Here is a 24,200-nt window from a genome sequence, read left to right as displayed (position 1 = left end):
TGGATGGCATCACCGATGCAATGGACGCGAGTCTGAGCAAGCCCCAGGAGTTGGTGAAGGAGAGGGAAGCCTGGCATGCTGCAGTCCATGGGGGTCGCAGAGTTGGACACGACTGAACTGAACTGAATTTCCTACCACTAATGATGCACTGTCTTGTGCTATCTTAAATTAACCTGTACTCACAAGATGGTGGTGATGGTGATGGTGAAGCCGCTCAGTCGTGTCCGACTCTTTGCAACCCCGTGGACTGTAGCCCACCAGGCTCCTCCGTCCATGAGATTCTCCAGGCAAGAATACTGGAATGGGTTGCCATTTCCTTCTCCAGGACATCTTCCCAACCCAGGGATCGAACCCAGGTCTCCTGCATCGGAGGCAGACGCTTTAACCTCTGAGCCACCAGGGAAGCCCATAAGTAAATAAAATCGCTAGGTTATGTGGATGTTTATGGTAATAATGTTGTGGTGGAAACTCATGTGTATGACCTCATAGTGTTCTCCTAGAAATTACAGAAAAATGAAGTTCAGACATGCTACTAGCAACAAATTTCATGCAACTGTCTATTTTCAGTTCTTTCTCATCATGTGGATCTTTTCTCATTGAAAGATAAGAATGGGTTAGACAGGTGAGCCTCAAAATCTTTTCTCCTAAGGGGAGAACAGTAAAAGAAAAATATCTCACCACTGCCTTCCACTTGTTTCCTGTGAGGAAACTGCTTTCGACTCGAGCCTTCTGTTTTTTTACTTGGGAACACTTTGTCAAGAATCTATCTTAGTACACCTGAAACTCATATAACTTCAATTATACCTCAATTAAGAAAAACCTTATGTGAGTGCAGTGTTTTAGAGTAGCGTTTATTGAAAACTTGTCAACCCTCATTAACAGAATTCTAAACTAAAACCCTTTTGGTCAATATAGCCATCACAGTCACGGCTAGTACAGTAAACTTGAATAAAGAAAAGTCTGCATTAATATATATGTTTAAAGACATAATTTTCTTCTATAACACTAATAATCCAATGGGAACTCACATCTTCCTTTCATGAATAGGGGTCTTATTTGTACATACTGCAAATCATACCATTTGCTTTCAAAATCAGAGACTTGTAAGCAGTCTCTCTCAAATCAGTTAAACCCCTTATTTTATAGTGTATGCAATTAATTTATTTTAAAAACATCCTTCATACTAGAAAGCTTCAGCCTAACCTTTAAGTGATACAAATGATGTTAGTAATCAGAGAAATTAAGAAAAAGCTCCAAAGACGTTCAGGGCAAGCACTGTTTTCATAATCACAAACGTAACACAGTAAAGCACCTAACGCACTTTGGCACGTGTTGTATTCATGTTCACAACAACCTATAAAGGAAGGGACATTAACTCCATGTGACAGATGTGGAAGCCGAGGCCCAGGGACTTACCCAGAATCACGTAGCTCATGTTCTTTCCATTATTCTACATTGTTGAAAAGTTTCATCTTTAATTAAAAATGGGTGTTGGTTAGATTTTGTTTCCCCATTTCTGGCTAGCATCTAATAATTATTGATGACTTCTGAACCCACTGTGTCAACATTACAATAACCAAGTATCTTCACTGTGTTCTGAGAGAACTCACCTGACTACTCAGCACCACAGACTTGATTGAGAGAAAAGGCTACGGAAAAAAGCAGGTTTCTCATGGTTTTCAAAGTAATACTGCCACCTCGTGGACTATTAGTGAGCTAGGGGTTCTGATGCATGGTTTAAGTTCCACCTGATTAAAATGCTCAATGGGCAGTAAGGCCAGTTTCCAGAAACATTTTACATTGCATCTCTCAGAAAATGCAACCATTTCATCTTGTTCACAGTAAACACATTGCTGTTTTCACGTGAACTGCCCGAACTGGATCCAATAAGCATTCCTTCACTCCATTCAGTTATTCAGCACATTTACTAAGCACCAACTAGGAATCGTGGTGATATCGAGAATACAAAGATGAGTAAAGACATATTCCATGTTTCTAGAATATTCCTGCAGGGGATGAGACTAGGTACTCTTCAACCAGACTGTCTACATTCAAACCCCAGATCTGGCACAAACCAACTGTGATTTTAGGCAAGTCACCTAAACTCCCTGTGTTACTTCAGCGTCACCATATGTAGAGTGCAAATATGAGCAGCCCTTGCCCCTAATAAGGTTAAAGTATCTTATTAACCCTAAAGGGCTTCCCTGGTGCCTCAGAAGCTAAAGAATCTGCCTACAGTGCAGGAGACCCCATTTGATCCCTGGGTCGGGAAGATCCCCTGAAGGAAATGGCAACCCACTCCAGTATTCTTGCCTGGAGAATTCCATGGGCAAGAGGAGTCTGGTGGGTTATTGTCCACAGGGTGGACAGGAGTCAGATACGACTGAGCGACTTTTACTCACCCTCACTCAACCTATGGAATACAACATACCTAGGAGAAGAGGTCTTTAAGGAACCCATTTTGCAAGTGATTCTGGTGGGTGGAGCTTGACTGAAAGCTGGGTAGCACCTCCTTAGATGAAGATGAGCAGCAGGGATGAAATGTTACTTTGGGGTGGTAAGACAAAGACTTACACCCTAGGATTAGGATAATTCACGTCAATTTATCCCAGTATATATATATCTCAAAATGCACAAAAGCTTACATAAAAGCCTACTCAGTGCATAACTGTGCAAGAATGGAAAGAGTCTGGTTAAACTGATTATGGCACATCTTGTTCAGTGAAATAGGGCAGGATAAAAAAAAAGGATGAAGCAGAGCTCTATGTACTAAGTTGGCAGATTCTCTGACGCACAGTAAGTGGAAAGTGAAACGCACAACAGCAAGTACAGGGTACTCCCTTTTGCTTACAGTTGAAGGTGTATGTGTGTGTTAGTCACTCAATCGTGTCCGACTCTTTGCCACCCATTTACTATAGCCCGCCAGGTTCTTCTGTCCATGCGATTCTCCAGGCAATACTGGAGTGGGCTGTCTTTCCCTTCTCCAGGGGGGGTCTTCCTGACTCAGCGATCAAGCCCAGGTCACTTGCATCAAAGGTAGATTCTTTACCATCTTAGCCACCAGGGAAGCCCAGAGTTGAGGGTATGTATGCTCTTATATTTGAAGATGTGTAGACTATTTGGGGAAGAATAGCGTGTGGATTGCCTTCCTGATCCTCTGCTCCGACTCCTAGGTTGCGTTCAGAACTGCAGAGCTGAAACACTAGAAACCACATCTCCCAGACTCCACTGCAGACAGTGCTCTGGATGCGGAATTAGGCCCCACTAATCAGATATATTCACACAAGATTTGGAAGGCAGGAGGCAGAGGGGGCCTGCTTCCTGTGTGCCCCTGCTAGCCAGCTTCCTCAGCGGTCCTCCTGAGCGCTGCTAATGCTGTCCCCACACCCCTCATACAGCTGTCCTAACAGGTAGGGCAGGTGAGCCTCAATGCTTCTGGACCACTCTGCCCCATTCCTTCCCAAGAAAACCTCTCCTTAAACTTTCACGTCATTTGACCACATATATAACACTCCACTTTATTGTTCATCAATAAGGGCCACTCTGTATTGATTCTTTTTTTAAAAAAAAATTTATTTTTGGCTGCACTGGGTCTTCATTGCTACACATGGGCTTTCTCAAGCTGTGGCGAGCGGGGGCGGGCGGGGACTACTCTCTCGTTGCGACGGCTTCTCTTGTTGCAGAACCCCAGGGTGCGTGGGCCTCAGTAGCTGTGGTACACGGGCTTATGTCCCCGGCACTGGGAGGATCTCCAACCACTGGACCACCAGGGAAGTCTTCCCCATAGGTTTTCCAACACTGTTGCTCCTCGCTTGCTGTCACTCTCCCTGACGTTATTCTTGGCTTCATTCTGTCATAATCTTGGCTTGTTCAGCAGCACATTCCATGTCTCCAGCTCACCACCTTTAATACCCAAACTGTAACTGCTCAACTCCATACATACCAACAGTCCGTCAACCCGGCCATTCTCAGTCCCTCATGATCTCGTCTCCTTACTTACCCAGCTTTGATTCCACGGTGCATTATGCACTACTTTCACGTCTCAGCAATGCCCTTGTCCCTTTCTTAATTACTCCGCACTCACTGATGAAACCTCTGCTGTTGATTAGGTCCATACCTCAGCCTACCCGCCGTCTGCATCCTCAGAGCCAAACGTGACTAGAGAAAAGCACAGTCATGCTGACCGGTCTTGCTCGAAGTCCATAACACTTCTTCGCACGTGGGCCTGAGCTCTGCTGGTAATGCTACTTCCCTCTCTAGTATTTTCATTCCCCCGACAATAACAGCAGCAAACAACAGAAATAGTCTAGGTACTTTAATAGGCATTAACTCACTTAATTCTCACAGCCACTTTCTGTGGTTGTGTCTAATTAACAGATGAAGAAAATGAAATACAATATGGAAATACAAAGTGGTAAAATAATTTGCCCAAAGTCACACAGTCACACAGCCAGCGAGTGGCTGAACCAAGATCGAAACTCAGGCAGACAGGCTCCAAAGTATGAGCTCTTGACCTCTTTCATATCTACTCTGTGTTCTCTTTTCAAACTTTCAAGACCTCTGATCTCCAACTTCTCCAACCTGTTTCAGTTGGTTGTTGTTTCCAATAATGGAACTCATTAAAGAACTTCCACAAACCACCATCACCACTGCTACAGACTTAACTGCATCTGTGTCGTATCTCTGTCTTCCTTCCTGAACAATGCCCAAACTATTCATACACTGTCTAAGCCAACCTTTGGGCACGCCGACCCCTTCCTCCTCCCAAGGACACTGATCCAGCCATTGGCATCCCTCTCCTATAATCATCAGTTTCCCCTTCTCTACAAAGGAATTATCCCCACAAGCATACACAGTCATTCCATTCAGAAAATTACTATATTTTAACAATCATTTTAAATGAGGCTTTTAATTAATGTTTGATAGAGCTGATTCAAGTCAAACAGACTAAATTTCTTTAAACAAACTTACTTATACTCCAGAGTCCTTTAAACAACTTAATAGCATTTATACATTGAAGGTATTTGATTTTCTTGTAAATAGCACTTCAAATCAACAAGCATTTGAAGCAACAAGCATTTGACCCAACAAGCAAAACTTTCCACAGTTTGTAACTTTTATAAATAAAATAAATTAAATGTGCAGTGAATAAGCTCTCTGAAATACTTCAATTTCTGCAGGTTTAGTAACATCTTAAAAATACATTTCAACTAAAATTCACAAATCTAAAAACCTGTTAGGCATTTTTAGGCGTTTTAAGTTGGAAATAAAGGCCAATGTTACATTGTAATATGCCAATTACAAATAGTACTTCAAATAGCAAATACTACAGTTTGTCCCAAACTTTAAAACCTATTCATGAACTCAACACTGAACTATTGATGGCTATGAGAATTGTTTCCTAGCCTTTCTGAAAATTTATAATTATTACATATCTCATCTAAAAAATGGCAGCACTCTGGTGAAGTTGTGTTAAAGGGAATGAGTGGGTTTGGCCCCAGCAAGCAGGCCAGTTGACAGTGCTGGGATGAGGAACTCAAGCTTGGGAAATTCAAGGGTGAATTCAATGATAAATGAGAATACCAACCCTGGATGGTTGTGGTAAGAACCAGATCAAATAATCCATGAGAAAATCCTTGCCAAAAAATTCGTCTTAACTAGCTTTTTTGGAAGAACCTCAACCTTTCAGCTTTACTAGTATCCCATTTATCAGCGTATTTATGAAATTTAAAAAATAACTTATAAATTTTTACTGAGCAACTTCACTGTCACTTTTCACTTTCATGCATTGGAGAAGGAAATGACAACCCACTCCAGCGTTCTTGCCTGGAGAATCCCAGGGATGGTGGAGCCTGATGGGCTCCCATCTATCGGGTCGCACAGAGTCGGACACAACTGAAGCGACTTAGCAGCAGCAGCAGCAACATAAAGACACAGCTTCTCATCTTGACTAATCTCATAATTACTCAAGGAAGCAAATTCTTGGTTTCTTATAAGCCACTGGGCTTCATAATGGCTTAAATCAATTCATGAAGGGAAAACCAGACTCTCTGAGCATACATCCTTATCAGAACATGGGAATACTTCTTTCTGCTTTAAAAATACACACATAAATTCACAGAACTGGAAATGAATTTAAGAGGTGATTGCAATTACAAATCTTCCTTTAATTAAGGACTCTTCTAGCCTAAGACATATTTCCTTACGAATAGTTAACTTCTTCAGGAATTGGGGGAAGGTGGAAAAGGGATCAAGTGTAAAATCAGTGCGCTAGAAATGAATAGTCAGTGACTCTCCATCAGGAATTGATACATCCCAGAAAGTCAAGAAGAAAATAAGAGTCTCTTTATAAAAAATGTGATTTACGTTGAACTTAAAAAAAACATAAAAAATACCAGGGGTTCTGAAACACAAAATGATGTTAAGAATAGAGGAGGGAAAAATAACCTAAATACAGGCCCAAGAAAATGGTTTTCAGAGGTAGGTAGCAGCAAGATAAGCTCCAAATATACATATAAAAAGGCTGAAAGGCTATTGGTCACAAGAGAAATGGCAAATTTTATCATTCCCCTGACCTGAAACAAGCTGAAAAGCTGGTAGAAAGGCTGCATACTGAGGGGAAGAGGATAAATATCGTCCTGAAGGCTTACCTGCAGGCCCTGTCCTGAGCAGCAGTCAAGATTACAGGAAGAAAAAGAAAACACAAGCTGGTAAGCACAATTTCTAGCTATCAAATCTGCCTCATCACACTCTGAATACACGTCAAACTCGTGTCAACCATTCAGAGCTGGCCATTAAGCTGCCACACCGAGAACAGATGCAGCCCAATTACCAGCTGAGGTGGCACTTGTGACCTGGGGCAAATGACGACAGCAGGGAAAGGGGCCACGTTCAGCTGGAGCCTGGGGACCCCAAGTGCACTGATTAGAGAATTCACTGGTTGTTGCCATTTGTTTTCTTGCTTTTCCACGACAGAAGGAAAAAATAAAGCCCTGTTCCTCTGGCAGGATTCTTAAGTCGGAACCCTCTCCAGAGTTCTGAGTGTCTACTCAAACGTTGAAACAGAACTCAGCTACATTAAAATTAATGTGGACCTGTCCAAGATGGACATACACTGTGACCAAAACTGAGATCTCTTCCGGCTGAAGGTGCCATGAAATAATTCAAAACAGAACATGGAAAACCATGTTTAAAAAGTTTCTTATTTTCCAAGCATAGTTATTCCAGTCTCTTCTACAAAACTGCTTCTGCAAATAGATTTTTTTAATGTATCAAGGAGATTCTCTTCCCAGTAGTTAATAGCATCAAATCTGTTTCATGTTAGGAGTTCTTATGTTTCCTATTAAGCAGACACTATGACTCAATCTTATTGTTCTCTAGAAATCCATCAGATATATTATGCTGCATCACAGAAGTGCTTTCTTTCCTTGTCATGGTAGCAAAAAGCATATCCATCATCCCCAAGGTTTCCAGTAGTTCTCGCTGGTAATCAATCTCTTTTTCTACAAGTCCTTGAAGTACCAAAAACTTTTTATCAACTACAGGTGACTGACCAATCACAGGTAGATATATATCTAGAAAGAGAGGAAACATTAACTATAAACATCTTTCTAAACAAAACATGAACAGCAGAATTTAGAAAAAGTACAAAAATATTAAATATAAAAGACACCAAAAACTCTGTACTTGTACAATTTATGCTTTACATAAACAATCCATCTGCGTAAATGTATTTCAGAGAGAAATAATTCCGACTTATTTTTCATTTTCTCATTAAAAATTAGTCACGGTCATTGTAGGTATTTCAAGAAAAAAACTTTTTAAATTGTAATAACCCTAGTGCCAGCAATCGAAAGCCAATCCATTGTAAACATTTTACTCTACTTTAAAATGCACTGATTTACTATTATTGTTTTCTCCATGAAATCTTTACTGGAGACTTGATAAAGACAAGGTATTTCAATCTGTTTGATTTCATTATCTGACGCCTCTACTTCTTCAAGCATGCTAGAATTTCAGCAACTACTTACCAATAATTATTTCAGCAGCATTAATCAAAACAGGGGCAAATCTTGGCTGAGACAGATTCCTACGAAGCAAAAAATCTGTTTACTGAAACCTGCAAACTTTTAAAAAATCCTTAAAACAGATTTACTAAACTGTTCTGTCAGTTCTCTACAAAGCTCAAACTAAAAGTAAATTTGGAGATAAAATTTCAGATGCAAAATACATGCATTTCAGAGACAGAAAACATACCTTATCAAAAAATTAAGAACACGACTGATTTCCTTTTCATCTCGACCTGCAAGGGCGTTTGCAAGGACTCCTCTTCGATTTAGCTCCTTTATGATGGAAACTGTAACCTCGGGTGTCTTTATTGTACAAGTGGGCTAGAAAATTTTTCAGAGTCAACATGAGCAGCACAAGAAAAGAATCAGTCTTAGTACTCACTAATAATTACCAAATTTAAATGGGTTTTTTTCCTTCCCAGTTTTGAGTCATGGCAAGAAACAAAATAATTCTTTTAAAAATAAACTCAATGTTATATGGCAGCCTGGATGGGAGGGGAGCTTGGGAAAGAAGGGATACATTTATAGCTGAATGGATACATTTACAGCTGAATGAATACATGAACAGTCCCTTCACTGTCTACCTGAAACTATCACAACACTGTTAACTGGCTATACCCCAATACAAAATAAAAAGTTTAAAATAAAAAAAAATTTTTTAAGCTCCAGAATTCCCTGGTGGCCCAGTGGCTAAGAATTTGCCTGCCAGTGCAGGAAACCCGTATTCAATCCCTGGTCTGGGATGATTTCACAGGCCACAGGGCAACTAAGCCCATGCACTGCCACTACTGAAGCCCAGCACTTTCAAGTTCATCAGTTCAGTTGCTCAGCTGTGTCCAGCTTTTTGCAACCCCATGGACTGCAGCACACCAGGCTTCCCTGCCCATCACCAACTCCAGGAGCTTGCTCCAACTCATGTCCATTGAATATGTGATGCCATCCAACCATCCCATCCTCTGTCATCCCCTTCTCCTCCCACCTTCAATCTTTCCCAGCATCAGGGTCTTTTTAGATGACTTAGTTCTTCGCATCAAGTGGCCAAAGGATTGGAGAGTTCAGCTTCAGCATCAGTCCTTCCAATGAATATTCAGGACTGATTTCCTTTAGGACTGATTGGTTGGATCTCCTTGCAGTCCAAGGGGCCCTCCAACACCACACTTCAAAAGCATCAATTCTTCGGCGCTCAGCTTTCTTTATAGTCCAACTCTCACATCCATACATGACTACTGGAAAAATCATAGCTTTGACTAGATGGACCTTTGTCTGCAAAGTAATGTCTCTGCTTTTTAATATGCTGTCTAGGTTGGTCATAGCTTTTCTTCAAAGAACCAAGTGTCTTCTTCATTTCATGGTTGCAGTCACCATCTGCAGTGATTTTGGAGCCCGAGAAAATAAAGTCTGTCACTGTTTCCACTGTTTCCCCACCTAATGCCATGAAGTGATCGGACTGGTTCCAAACTGGGAAAGAAATACATCAAGGCTAGAGTCCATGCTCCATAACAAAAGAAGCCACCAGGAGACTCCCGTGAACTGTAACTAGAGAGAAGACCTCACTTGTCACAACTAAAGAAAGCCCACACAGCAACGAAGACCCAGTGCAGCTAAAAATAAATTATAAAAATTAAAAATAATGTCCTTGTAGGTTCATCAGTTGCAACAAATGTACAGGCTATGCATGTGTGGGGCAGATGGCAGATGGGGAAGCTCTGTACCTTCCCCTCAATTATGCTCTGAACCTAAAGCTGCTCTAAAAAAAAAAGTTTTTACAAAAAGAAAAATCGCACACACTTTACTCACTCACCTCAAGGACTCTGTCAAGTGCCTTAGAGATCCGGAAGTTTTTCAGATCCCTGTCATACAATTCTAGATGTTTCTTTGATGGTCTGTTGATCAAAATGTCATCCTGCATTGAAAAGCAAATTTACAAAGAAAAATCAATATCCAAATAAGAGCTTCATTCAAAATAATCATAGTTCCACAGTGTCCTTGAACCCTATCATAAATAAGGGTCATAAGCCCATGAAGTCAATCAAATGAAAACACAACAATCTGCCACATGACCATGTTCTTAGTGGCCTGTGATTTTAACTTAGGATCCACACACAACATCTCCATCCTAGGCAGACACTGCTCGCTGCAACTCTCTTTACACAGCAAGCAGTCACTGAGTAGAAAGAGAAAACAAGAATCTGAGCAACTGCCTGGTCCCAATGAAGAAATCCTGGATCAATCACAACTTCTTTCTATCTCCATCTTTTCAGATGTCAAGTGGAGATATTATTCTTTTTCAGGGTTATTTAGAAGATCAAACCAGACAGTGTGTGAAAGACACTGTTCTGAGCACAGTAATGCTGCCAAGATTCAGGGCACTAAGAAGTATCATTAGACAGTTTCTTCAACAAATGGTTTTGGGAAAACTGGACAGTTACATCCCCACTACTTATTAATTTAATGTCCCCAATCTAGCAATCTAGAGATAAATACGACATAGAGAAAAGTAAAATCAAGTTAAAAATGAAGGTAACTGCCAGGTGAACACTTTTTCAGTAATGTGCAGGGATGAAGCTGGCTATTCTAACAACTTTCATCTTTAAAAAATATATATGAAATATACAAATACCTGTTGTTTCATATAATTTTTTCCCTTAATAAAAGTTCGATATGCAGGCCTTCTTCTCCTGGGCACCGAATCCTTCTTTGCTTCAGATTTCCGATGTTTAACACTCAGTATTCCATTGGTCATTCCTACAACTATTGTCTCATCTTCATGCTAAGAGCAATTAGAAAAGTAAGTTAGCATATTAGGAACTCACAATTCATCTTGCTTTTACTTCCAAATACCATTAATAATGTGCTTGCTACTTCTCCGTACTTTGATCAAGAGTTCCACTAGGATACTGATTCCCTGCCTAACAGTGACTGACCTATGTGAAAAGTTAAAGTAAAATCATTTTTATTGCTCTAAGATACCACTGTTTGATAGGATCTGCTGGAGAAGGGATAGGCTATCCACTCCAGTATTCTCAGGCTTCCCCTTTGTGGCTCAGCTGGTAAAGAATCCACCTGCAATGAGGGAGACCTGGGTTCTCTCCCTGGGTTGGGAAGATCCCCTGGAGAAGGGAAAGGCTATCAGTGCAGTAATCTGGCCCGGAGAATTCCATGGACTGTATAGTTCACGGGGTCGCAAACAGTCAGACACCACTCAGAAATTTTCACTTTTTTAATTATACTTGAAAATTATCACTGCCAGTTGGTATAACAATACACAGTTAATAACATCTTAGGAAATATTTCCAAAATAATTTTTCCCCATACCCTCTTCCTAGAAAAAGAATGATGTGGTAGCACGCATGTGTGGACCCATGCTAAGTGGCTCTAGTCGTGTCCAACTCTTTTGTGACCCTATGGACTGTAGCCGACCAGGTTCCTCTGTCCACAGGATTCTCCTGGCAAGAAAACTGGAGTGGGTTGCCATGCCCTCCTCCAGGGCATCTTCCCAACCCAGGGACTGAACCCACGTCTCCCACAGCTCCTGCACCGGAAGGTGCGTTCTTTCCCACTAGTGCCACCGGGGAGTCCCAGCAGTGGCACGACTTTCCAACATCGTGTCAAGAAAACGTTTTACAACTTCTTTTCCACTCCCAGTTCAGCTATGTAAGGTGTTCAAACCTATTCCTCCTCCTCAATAGCTCATGAAACTTGACACTAAACACTCCAGAAAGAGCAGTTAACAAAGAAAAGGAGACATTTCATTTTGTTGCTCCTTTGTCTACCCACCCCCGACCCGCCCTTTTGTTTTTTGGCTTAGAGAGCCAACCTGACTTTTTGGAGTGTTTACCCCTTGAGTTAAATGTGCTGAAGACAGATTTATCTACTTTCCAGGTCCTGCCCTTAGTGTTAACAATGCCTACACAACACTACAGTTAGTTTGAGTTGTGCAATGAGTAGGACCTAAATCTGAATTCATGCTTAGTTACTGAGACAACTCATATATTCCAGCAATTGTCTTAACCCAATTATCTAATGTGACAAGAAGATAGTACTTATTCAAATGCAAAGATAAACCCTAATACTTCATGTTAGTTTCATTTAACAGGCAACATTAGTCAAATTTTTTTTTTAAGGAAAAAAAAAAGAGCTAAAAGTATACTTACTGCAAGTGCAAGACTCAAAATTGAAGCTGTATAATCAAAACTGTGGACTACTTTGTAGGAAGTTGTGCTATATACTTTCACCTTCCTAACCAAAAAAGAAAAAAAAGAGCTTTGTCACAAAGCATCTTAGAAATGAGTATAAAAAATTACTATTTTTTTAAGTTCAATATATGAATATTAAAACATACAACAATGAAGAAAAATGATTAGTAATATTAGTTACAAAGTAATTTATCACTGAATCTCTTTTAAAAACATACACCCGTGGCGGATTCATGTTGATGTATGGCAAAACCAATACAATATTGTAAAGTAATTAGCCACCAGTTAAAATAAATAAATTTAAATTAAAAAAAAAAAAAGAACTCTTTTTTATTGTTTGTATAAAGGCTTCAACCAGCCACCAGAAGGATAGATCACGGTCTCCTGAAGATGAAACTCGAGACTAAAGAAACAGCATCAAAGTCCATCAAAGTCAAAAGAATAGGGTTTCTCAGCTTCACTCATCATCACTGACACTGGGGCAGGAAAATTTTTTGTAACAGTGGCCGTCCCGTGCACTGCAGGATCTTCAGTAGCATTTGTGACTCTTCTCCCTACATACCAAGAACACTCTACCCCCAGGTTGTGACAATAACCGAAAACGTCCACAGAGAGTGCGAACAGCCCCTGAGGGACAAAAGGCACTCTGCGTTGAGAACTACAATGAACAGAGCTAACTTACCAAGAGCTTTTGAAGGGACACATCTAAAAATTAAGTCCCAAACTGTCTAGTAACACCACTGCAGGGAATTTGCTTTATATTTACATGGTAAGTTCCTCTGTATCAGAAGTATTTTCTAGCTTTTAAAATATGTATACTTTTTAATAAATATGCTGAAAAACCAAGGCTTTACATAACAGTGAAAAAAGAAATATAGAAATAAAAGGAGCAACAACAGATAAATGAAAGTAAACTCTAGAACTGGGTCATCACTCTAGAACTGGGTCATCGTTCTAGCCACATGTAGCTCATGAGCACTTAAAATGTGGGCAGTGAAAAAGAGTGAATTTATTTTACTTAATTTTAAATTTTAAAATTGAGGCAGTATAAAAATATTTTTCTATTAAATACAACTATATTTCACTTAAATCATAAAGCATCATCGGGCATGTATATAAGGCTGAACTTGTTTCTGGTCTATCATTAATAATTTTATGCTGATTACATACTAAAATAATATTTTAGAGTAAATATATTATTAATTTTACCTTTTAAACATGGCTGGCAAAACTGAAAATTACATATGTAACTCAGACTGTGTTTCTGTTGTACAGCACTGTTCTAGACCATTAACTAGTGAAACACTAATACCTACTGAAAATAGTAATATTTAGAAATATGTAATTTTCAGACATTAACACATAGAAATTTTTATACAAAGTTTTAAATTTTAAAGAATATAAGCTAGAATATATATACACAGACTCATAAGTATTTCAAAATATACAATAATGATTTTAAAAGAAAACTACAGAACAAATTATTTTAAAAGAATATTCAAATGATTCAATAAATTCCTGAAGTATATAAATTAAAGCAAAAAATTACATCAAGGGAGAAAGTAAGTTTGCTATGTATAAATGAAAGGTCAAAACTATTTTCAACTCAACAAATTTTTTCATGGAAATCATTTGGCAGCATATTAATGCTATCACAAGTTGTGCAGAAATAACATTTCTTCAAGCACTAAACATATGCACACTAAGAATGATTAAGAAAGAAAATTAAAAGGCTAACCTATCCAGTGAGCCAGAGAGTAACCTCTGTCCAGAGCTGCTGAGACATAAACATGTCACAGTTTTATGATGGTTTTTCAAAGACACTAGCAACTGTCCTCCTTTTAGCATGTCCCAGACTTTAACATACCGACCTCCTATAAAAAGAAATAATCATTAGTTTAATTTGGAAAACAACTGAAAACCACCATAAAATCATTCCTCAAAGGAATTTTGTACAAAAATGGGAAAGAATAAGATATCGTATCCTAAAAATTCTGTGAATCCCAACAAAACTGAAAAACTTCTCTGTAACTTTTACTCTAAGAACTAGAAGCATTCTTAAAAGCAATTTAATCCAATGGTTTAAAAAAATTTTTAATTGGCATCTTTTCTTTCAATTAAGTATTAAGCAAAAGTCTAGCAGGTAAAACAGAAAAAGAGGCTGAAGAGCTAGGGGTGGGAGGGGACAAGGAAGCTGGGGTTGGTGGGGACAAAGTTCTTACCCATGCTGACTGTGAAAAAGGGCCTGCCCTATCTCCCCACGGGCAGCAGCTCATGAAAGAGACCACAGTTCGAAACCACTGACCTCGCCCAGTGGTCAGACAGACCTCTCATTTTCAAGGTCTATCTATATTGGTTAAGGGATTGCCCAAGGTCACACAATTAACAGTGACAGACGGAGATTGGCACACAGACCTCCATTCTCCCTGTTCAACTTGTACGTATTTCCATTTCTCAAAATAACAGCAAGAAAAATAGAAACTCTGACAATATTATCAACTTATTTTGAATTCAAATAGGTATGAGGAAAAGAGTATAAAACGGGATAACTTCTATTTGGATTTTAGAATTAAGCAAAAAAAAACAAAGCAAAGCTATACACTACCTATGTATTCTTCTAATGCCAACACATGAATTTTGACTTAACAAATGAAAAAAGCCAATTTACTACTTCCATTATAAATCTGAAAATGCACTATGAACAATAATGAAAAAAACACCTCAGTTTCAACTTGACAAAAAATACACTGAGGCCACTCTGAGTCCACATTATCTCCTCCTCCAGCACTATCAGCTCTTTGCTGGGTAAGGCCATTTCAATCAAGAGTCACGTAAAAAGAGAGAAGCCTAATTCTAGATCTGAAAGAACCTGTGTTTTCAAAAGCAGCTACAGATCTCGAATGTAGGAACAACAGCAGGAGTCTGAGCTGGATTTCTGGGTAAGTACACAACATAGGTCTCAAATTCTGAGATTGCTGATTTGCTACTTACCACTTTTTCTTGGACAAATTACTTAAAACTTTATTTTGTAAAACAGAGAAAACTATCTTTTAAGCACATCTAGAAGGCAATGGCCAACCCACTCCAGTGTTCTTGCCTGAAGAATCCCAGGGACGGGGGAGCCTGGTGGGCTGCCGTCTATGGGGTCACACAGAGTTGGACACAACTGAAGTGACTTAGCAGCAGCAGCAGCAGAAGGCAATGGCACCCCACTCCGGTACTCTTGCCTGGAAAATCCCATGGGCGGAGGAGCCTGGTAGGCTGCAGTCCGTGGGGTCACTAAGAGTCGGACATCACGGAGCGACTTCACTTTCACGCAGTGGAAAAGGAAATGGCAACCCAATCCAGTGTTCTTGCCTGGAGAATCCCAAGGACAGGGGAGCCTGGTGGGCTGCTGTCTATGGGGTCGCACAGAGTCAGACATGACTGAAGCGACTTAGCAGCAGCAGTAGGGAACTGGAGAGAATATGTCTATAAAAGCACAGTGCCTGGCTCATAGTAGGTACTCAGTAAATAAAAACTGCTTGCCTATCCCACTTATCACCTGTCTGAGCAAAAAACTAAATGTGCAATTCAAGTGCACACTGACAAAGAAATACCTGACTCGAGACAAACAATATTGGTGAAGCAATTTTTAAAAGAAATACCTGCTGATACCAGAAGACCTCCAGAGGGAAAAAGCAGGACACTCTCCACTGGCTGTCCATGCTCCACAGAGATAACACTCTGGTTTGTTCGTGCATCAAACATCTTCACAGTATGATCATATGACCCTAAAACAAACATGTGTTGTGTGTGTGCTTATTCAAACAAAACTTTTAAAAGGAAAAAAGGCTTAGATGAAATTTTAAAGACATACGTATACTCAAGAAGATACAGTACTTCTAAACCGTCTGTTACCACTGTCTGCTTCTGAAACACTAACCTCATGGAACCTCACACTATTCCTGCCTTCAGACGATTGAGTCATCTGGCAGTCTGACACAGACGCCCATGACGACTGGACTGCGTCACCTCTGCTTCCTGACCACTGGGGGAGCTCTGAAAACCAGAGCACGAGGTTTCAGATCACATGCGGAGGCCACTAAGAACAATCCCCCAAAGAAGAAAAAGAAAAGAAAGCAACAGGATAAACACATACATATCTCTTTGAAAAAGAATCCCAAAACCACATCTGAGTATATCAATAAAATTACCAACTTCAAGAGGGAAGAAAAAGATTTCACTAACCTGTGACAAAGAGATCTGGGTTCAGTTTGCTAGCACATCCACACCTCACATAATCAGAATGTTCTTTGAATGTCAGAATTTCTTTGGAGTTTGGAATATCCCATAATTTAACTGTATAATCATCAGCCCCAGAAACCACATGATATTTGTCAGCTGTAAAGTCTACTGAATGAACTGCTCTGAAAAATCAAGAATCAATATATCAAAAAGCAAGAAAAAATTATTTCTGGTATCTTCTAACATCCTAAATAACAAGAAAAGCAGCTCATTTTCGATAAGTAATTGTAGAGAGAAATCATGAGAGAAAAAGAAAATCTTAAAAATCTTTAAAACACATGTTTATCCTCAAGCCAATTTAAAATGTATATATCCCTGGTACTATGAAGTTAATAAAAATACTGAACAACGGCCTTAAAATTATATTTTCTGATATGTTAACACTTCTACTTTGCTGCTCAGTGGAAAGTTAAATGTTCTAAATGTTGGCACAACGTTACTTTAATTTTAAAAATTTAAAAATGGGTAGTTCTTAAAAAATTCTAAGGAGACTTGACACTAAGCAGGACCATGTTCCATGAATTTGCTATATTTAAAACACTTCACTCATGAACTAAGACTATCCTGATAATATTCTATAAAAAACACTTTTGAGATTTAAAATCAACAGTAAATTTCAGCAATGACATTGGTAATCCTGAAACAAAGTTATAAAACTGCCTTTGGCTGTTTAATTTTTAAAAAGCAAAACACCAAATACAAGTAGAAAAAAAATCCCACCTTCCAACTTGATTTCAAAAAAACAAACTCTAGTATAATCCAGGCCTCTTGAGTTCTCCATAACAGTTTTGAGGTTGCCTTTAGAACCTCAACGGGGTCAAAAAACTCACTGAGAAGTTAATGAAAGCTATAGGACGTCTACATAGAGAAACACACATTTCCTAAAATGTCGCAAAAAATTCTAGGGCATTCATGAGGCCCATCAAAATGGACCGTAGGATTGAACCAGGTTATGCACTCTGTCTTAGAACAACCAGGAAATAAAGTCCATAATGGTACATAATTGTCACAGAACTCTCTTTCTTTCAAAGCCTGTAAAACCAACAGAACTTACAACAAAAGTACAGAAAAACAACTATCTATAACTGTATGGTGACAGATATAACCAGTTTATTGTGACGATCATTACACAATATACACAAATACCGAATCATTATGTTGTACACCTGAAACTAACAGAATGTATGCTAATTATACTTCAATAAAAAAAATAAAACAAAACAACAGTGTCTCTTACTTAGTATGGCCTTCAAACTGCCTGAGGGGAGCCCTCCCAGTTATATCAAAAAGCTGAACACCACCATCTTCACTGCCAGCCACAAGGAGTCTACCATCCTGTCGAAAGGTAGCACAGTATGCTGTGTCTTTAAATCGGGAAAAGGTTTTTATAGGTTCTTGGGAGTATCGGCCATAAATGTGAATCTACAACAAGATAAAAAACATAGCATTTTACTAGATGGCTCAAGAACAGCAGTAAATATAAACGACGTAAAAGAAAAATATTACATTTACCCTTGAAGAAGCTGTGACTGCATAGTTATATGGAGGCTGGGAAGAAAAGTCTACTTTTGACACTGCACCAAACTCCTTGATCTGAACAGGTGTCTTAATGAAAAATAATAGAGAGTATTAACAGAGTTACAACCATGCAGGCTACTTTGTACCTTGCGTTTTTTTCATTAACACATCTTAGCTAACTTTTCATATGAGCAATAGCTTTACCATCCATTATAAGATATATCATAATTTACTTTACCAGTCCACTACTAACAAACAGGTTTTTCTGAGATTTCTAATATTATAAATAATACTTCAATGAGCATCTCTACACATAAGGATAACATACACAAATTTTGGAGAGTTTATTCACTGATTAAGTTCCAAGCTGTGTAATTTACAAGACCACAAGTTATTTTTATCGTAAGAGATAATGCCAGAATTGCCCTCTGAAAAGTCTGTGCCAATTTTCCCTACCTCAAGCAGCAATGATGATCAAAATTTTTCATTTGTGCCAACATTATACATGAAAAGGTATCTAAATTACTATTCAATAATTATCCAATTATTGTTTCAATTTGCATTTATTCAGTTATGAGTGAAGTTGGAGCTCTTTTAGTATATTTATTGGCCACTTAAATTTCCTTTCCTATAAACTTTCCAATCCCAACCTCTTTCCATTTTTCTATTAAGTCAATCATATTTTTTATAAAGAAAAATCATTTAATTAGCCTTTTCAGATGGCACAGAATTCATTTTACATCTCTTCCTCCTGAGATTAAGAAAAAAAATTTTTAAAAACCTTCTTTCATATGAGATTCAAGTTCTAAAATTTAATTCACTTGCACTGATTAATCATCTATCGTGTGTTACATACCTGTATTATTAAACTGATTAAGGAATATGGACTTTTATATAACTCCAAGAAAAAAATCAGACATCAAATTTTCCACCCAAACTATAAGCTGCTGACAGATTATTTTTAGTTATTAACTCTTTACTAGCATATCCAAAGTCTAACAAATGCTGGAGAAATTGGCATTAAGTGCAAAACAGTACTCCCTTAATTTTGTCTACACTTACCTTATAGTTGTTCCAGTACAGTGTATCTTGGGTGATTTTTTCACCAAGTATAGGATATGTCTGGATTGCTACAGGCTTATAACCAGCCATACTTTCATGTAATTGCACTGTTATCCAAGGGTAACTAGTTTGAAACTGGTGTAATTAAAGAGACTGTCTTATGTCTGAAAAAAAAATATTTTATATACACATTACTACTATTCATAAACCTATATACAGTTATGATTCTCACTCTGTGTCTTTTCCAAAGGTTGTGTGGTACCTTACAGATCAGTGATAAGTAACCATTTAACCTTAATACAGAAGAGACAGTCTAAAGGACGCAAGAAGAAAACAAACAGGGCTACCACGGTGAACCATCTGCTCAGTTACACGCAGAGACTACACACAAACGTTCCCACACCTAACTGACCAATTTACAACACTTGGGAATAAATCTGGCTCAGCCATCCAGTTGCTACAGCAGAGAGAAACACACTGGCTTGGAACGTTCATTTATTAACAACAAAAAATATTAACATGAAACTGCAACTATAAATGCTTCCTAAAATTAAACTTAAGACAACATTTAACCTGTAAGAACAGTCTAGGGACCTGGGGCTTCCCTGATGGCTCAAGAGAGTGAAGCGTCTGCCCACACTGCAGGGGACCCGGGTTCAATTCCTGGGTCGGGAAGATCCCATGGAGAAGGCAATGGCACCCCACTCCAGTACTCTTGCCTGGAAAATCCCATGGATGGAGAAGCCTGGTAGGCTACAGTCCATGGGGTCACAAAGAGTTGGACACGACTGAGCGACTTCACTTCACTAGGCACCTGACTTCCTGAAAGCCTAAAACTGCCAAGAAGAAAGCAGAGCTGATATTTTAATGTAGAAGAATAAAATTAAATTTAAAAGCTTAAAATAAAAATCTAATATTCTGATGTAGAAGATTAAAATTAAGTTAGTTAATTTTAAAAGGCTTTAACGTAAGAAAGAAAACAAGAATAAACCAATTCTGAAATGAAATTCTAAATTAAAGTGACAGAATAAAGATTCATTAAAGCTTTTATAATTCCACATTTGTTCTATTAAATCTAAGGTTTAAAAAATAACTTTTCACAACATCAAGAGTGTTTCTTTGCATAAACTTCTTCACATACCATAGGATCTTTACAATACCTTTACCTAAATGTTTTACAATGTTGTGCTAGTTTCCGCCATACAACAACTAATTAAAATTTTTAACTGACATGCAATTAAGCTGAAATGTGTTTCCAGAACCATTTATTTGCAACAGAGGAATGACTCAGTGGAGCAACTCATCTATTCTCAGAAGTCTGAAAACACTGTATCAGTAACACCAAAATACACAGGTGCAACATATTTTAAAGGCTTTGAGGAAACATGGCAATTCATGATTTTAAAAAGGGAAACTTTTCTGTTCACTGAAGTACTTACAAAGTAACACACTGTTTTAGGCACTGGGGTACAATGCCTAGTGAAACACACAGTCAGAGCCTTCATATACTCTGAGACTCTTCATTTCAGCTGGTAATTGGCACAAGCTAGGAATCTTGAATCAGTCTTAACTTGTCGTTCCTTCTCACTTCTAACATGTAATATTTAGCAAGAGCTGCTGATTTTACCTTCCAAACCCTTCTAAACTCCATAATGTCCACACTACCTAGTTAGACTGCTCTAATTCACACCTTCTCAACTACTGAAATAGTGCAATATCAGGCTTCCCTGATTCTGTCTGTCTTCCAAATAGCCGTCAGAGTTACCGAACTACCATGCAAATCTAGCTTTTGCTACAAAGCCCAAAACTGCCCGGAAAAGAAGGTGCAAGCGCCTTCAAACAGAATTAAGGCCCTCTGTAATCTTGCCCTTGCTTATCTTTCCAGCTTCACTTCTTTTTACTCACTTAACACACCATGCTCTTCCTTGTCTCAGTATCCGTCTTCATCTGTCCTCTCTGGCAAGAATGATCTCTTTCTATCTACCTCCTCAGTTCAGTTCAGTTCAGTCGCTCAGTCGTGTCGGACTCTTTGCGACTCCATGAATCGCAGCACGCCAGGCCTCCCGGTCCATCACCAACTCCCGGAGTTCACTCAGACTCACGTCCAGAGAGTCAGTGATGCCATCCAGCCATCTCATCCTCTGTTGTCCCCTTTTCCTCCTGCCCCCAATCCCTCCCAGCATCAGGGTCTTTTCCAATGAGTCAACTCTTCGCATGAGGTGGCCAAAGTACTGGAGCTTTAGCTTTAGCATCATTCTTTCCAAAGAACACCCAGGACTGATCTCCTTCAGAATGGACTGGTTGGATCTCCTTGCAGTCCAAGGGACTCTCAAGAGTCTTCTCCAATACCACAGTTCAAAAGCATCAATTCTTCGGCACTCAGCTTTCTTCACAGTCCAACTCTCACATCCATACATGACCACTGGAAAAACCATAGCCTTGACTAGATGGACCTTTGCTGGCAAAGTAATGTCTCTGCTTTTCAATATGTTATCATTTAATATTCAAGAATCACATCCTCCAGGAAACCTTTGACCTCCTTAGCTAGGTTACAGGCTTGTCTTTTATAAACCTACTAGACTGTATTTCTGTCAATTCACATAATCATATGGCATCATAATGATCTTTTTTCCCCATTAGTCAAAGCAATGGTTTTTCCAGTAGTCATGTATGGATGTGAGAGCTGGGCCATAGAGAAACCTGAGCACCTAAGAATTGATGCTTTTGAACTATGGTGTTGGAAAAGACTCGAGAGTCCCTTGGACTGCAAGGAGATCAAACTAGTCAGTCCTAAAGGAAGTCAGTTCTGAATATTCATTGAAAGGACTGATGCTGAAACTGAAACTCCAATACTTCGGCCACCTGATGGGAAGAACTGACTCATTGGAAAAGAGCCTGACGCTACAAAAGACTGAAGGCAAGAGAAGGGTATGACAGAGGATGAAATGGTTGGATGGCATCACCGACTTGATGGACATCAGTTTGAGCAGGCTCCGGAAGTTGGTGATGGACAGGGAAGCTTGGCATGCTGCAGTCCATGGGGTGGCAAAGAGTCAGACACGACTCCAAGGGACAAACTAAAACTGAACATTTCATGTCTGGAAGACTAAAAACAATTGCTCAATGGGGGCTTCCCTGGCTCAGACAGTAAAGAATCTGCCTGCAATGCAAGAGATGTGGGTTTGATTCCTGGGTTGGGAAGATCCCCTGGAGAAGGGAATGACTACACCCACTCCAGTGTTCCCGCCTGGAGAATCCCACAGACAGAGGAGCCTCATGGGCTACAGTCCATGGAATCACAAAGTCAGACATGACTGAGCGACTAACAGTTTCAAAGAAATATTTGTGAAAGGAAAAGGAAGCATTGTGCTGGGTTATATGGGAAACAAAATTAAAACCATGGGTGGTGCGAACATTGCTATAAAGCACAAGTCCACAGAGTTTTTCTGTAAAAGGCCAAAGAATAAATACTTTAGGCTTTGTAGGCCAGCAGGCAAAATGGAGGATATTATGTAGTTACTTACATACCAAGAAAGAAAAAATTCCAATTTTTTTACTAACAAGCTACCCCTAAATAACTGTAAGTATGATATTCTGTTTATGAATGAAAGAGACTCTTTGGAGAAGGGGGAGAAAGTTTCATGGACTTTGAATGATGTGTCCTGTCATCAAATAGGGCTTGCCCGGTGGCAAAGTGGTAAAGAACCTGCCTGTCAATTCAGGAGATGCAGGAGACTCAGGTTCAATCCCTGGGTCCGGAAGATCCCCTAGAGGAGGCCATGGCAACCCACTCCAGTCTTCTTGCCTGGAGAATCCCCATGGACAGAGGAGCCTAGGGAGCTAAGGTCCATAGCGTGGCAGAGAGTGAGACACAACTGAAGCCACTTAGCACATATCCATCATCAAACAAATCACAAACATTCATCTATAAAAAGCATACGTGGCTCACTGACGATCCCAGAACAGACAGTTGGCCAGATCTAGCCTGTCTGTGGGCCTTAGCCCCTCACTAGAGCACGGCTGACCCTTGAACAGCAGTTTTGAATTGTGTGGGTCTACTTAGAAGCAGATTTTTCTTCAACAGTAAATATCACAGTACTACAGAATTACGGCTTGTTGAAAGCACAAGTGGAGCCCAGGATGTGGAGGAATCCCATACGCGGAGAATCCACTGTAAGTTATCCCTCCCAAGAAGGTAGGGGCCCCGAAAGCTGCCTCACCGCAGTGTTCAAGGGTCAACTATATAGGCGATGGAGAACATAACTGCCTTGAAAGAAGTACTTTACAGTGGTTTGCCAGATTAAAGTGACGAACAGCATCAGGGGCAGGAGAGGGGAAGCAAGACGGTGTAAAAGCACGGACGCAAGAAGTGACGTGAAAATGAACAGGAAGAAAACAATCAGAGTGGTAACAGCCTGAAAAACCGGGACTAGGTACTACTACATCACAAGGCAGAATACCAAAAGCACGCTATAAGTAATATACAGAAAACAGAACGCTCAGACGAGACTTTAACTGGGAGGCTACCAGAAACATTCCAAGGGTGCATTTCAATTGGGCCTTTAATATTAAAACCAATTAACCACTTAAGAGCGGGCCCTGAAACTGAGAGAATCACATAAGCAAAGACAGAGATGGAAATCTGCCTACTACTTTGAAAGGGTGTGGATTACTCCAGGGACTAATAATGGAGGACAGTAGAAGTGGACAGTGACCGTAGAGGAGGAACATCTAGGTGGAAACTAAATTGCGAGGATCCTGATGCTTAAGGAGTTTAGTCACTCCGCGGAGACCAGGAAGCCCCAGGGAAACATGCTAGATAGCAAGGAAGGCCTGATGTGAGTCTGGGGTACCTTCCTTGGGAGCCCCCTTTACCTCCGTGGGCCCGGACGGTCCGCCGAGACACCCCAGCGTCAAGGAGAATTTCTTGGACTCCGCCAGTTCTCTTCCTGACTATGCAGGAGAACATGCAGAAGATCACGTGGATACTCTAAGAAACCCCTGAAACACGCCGCGAACAGGAGAGCCCGTCGGGTCGCACGAAGGTGACGTCAGGGCGCAGGCTCCC

At 39.8% G+C, this 24,200-nt stretch overlaps 1 protein-coding gene and 1 non-coding gene across 2 annotated transcripts; both read right to left on the bottom strand.

Moving 5' to 3' along the window:
- Positions 1 to 331: 331 nt before the first annotated feature.
- Positions 332 to 403, bottom strand: TRNAR-CCG. The gene has a single exon. It is a non-coding gene; the product is annotated as a tRNA-Arg (tRNA).
- Positions 404 to 7,181: 6,778 nt separating this feature from the next.
- UTP15 (UTP15 small subunit processome component) lies at positions 7,182 to 24,200 on the bottom strand. Its single transcript, XM_040262706.1, has 13 exons — positions 24,008 to 24,200; positions 19,133 to 19,296; positions 18,065 to 18,157; positions 17,790 to 17,974; positions 16,496 to 16,674; positions 15,913 to 16,038; positions 14,004 to 14,139; positions 12,224 to 12,308; positions 10,690 to 10,839; positions 9,871 to 9,972; positions 8,257 to 8,390; positions 8,031 to 8,089; positions 7,182 to 7,574 (listed from the first exon to the last, which is right to left on the bottom strand). Exons 2-13 carry the CDS (start codon positions 19,220 to 19,222, stop codon positions 7,354 to 7,356), a joined length of 1,560 nt encoding a protein of 519 aa, XP_040118640.1. The 5' UTR covers positions 19,223 to 19,296; positions 24,008 to 24,200; the 3' UTR covers positions 7,182 to 7,353.

Source organism: Oryx dammah, unplaced genomic scaffold, assembly GCF_014754425.2.
Source record: "Oryx dammah isolate SB20612 unplaced genomic scaffold, SCBI_Odam_1.1 HiC_scaffold_20, whole genome shotgun sequence".
Taxonomy (NCBI): domain Eukaryota; kingdom Metazoa; phylum Chordata; class Mammalia; order Artiodactyla; family Bovidae; genus Oryx; species Oryx dammah.
Note: the sequence above shows the minus strand (reverse complement) of the source record. Positions and strands in the feature narration are given on the sequence as shown.

Coding starts and splice junctions, on each gene's coding strand:
- UTP15 (XM_040262706.1), bottom strand. CDS start 19,222: ATGGCTGGTTATAAGCCTGTAGCAATCCAGACATATCCTATACTTGGT. Junction 14,140..15,912: donor AGGTCTTCTGGTATCAGCAG/GTATTTCTTTTA, acceptor TTCTTTTTATAG/GAGGTCGGTATGTTAAAGTC. Junction 10,840..12,223: donor TTTTGAGTCTTGCACTTGCA/GTAAGTATACTT, acceptor AATTGCTCTTAG/CATGAAGATGAGACAATAGT.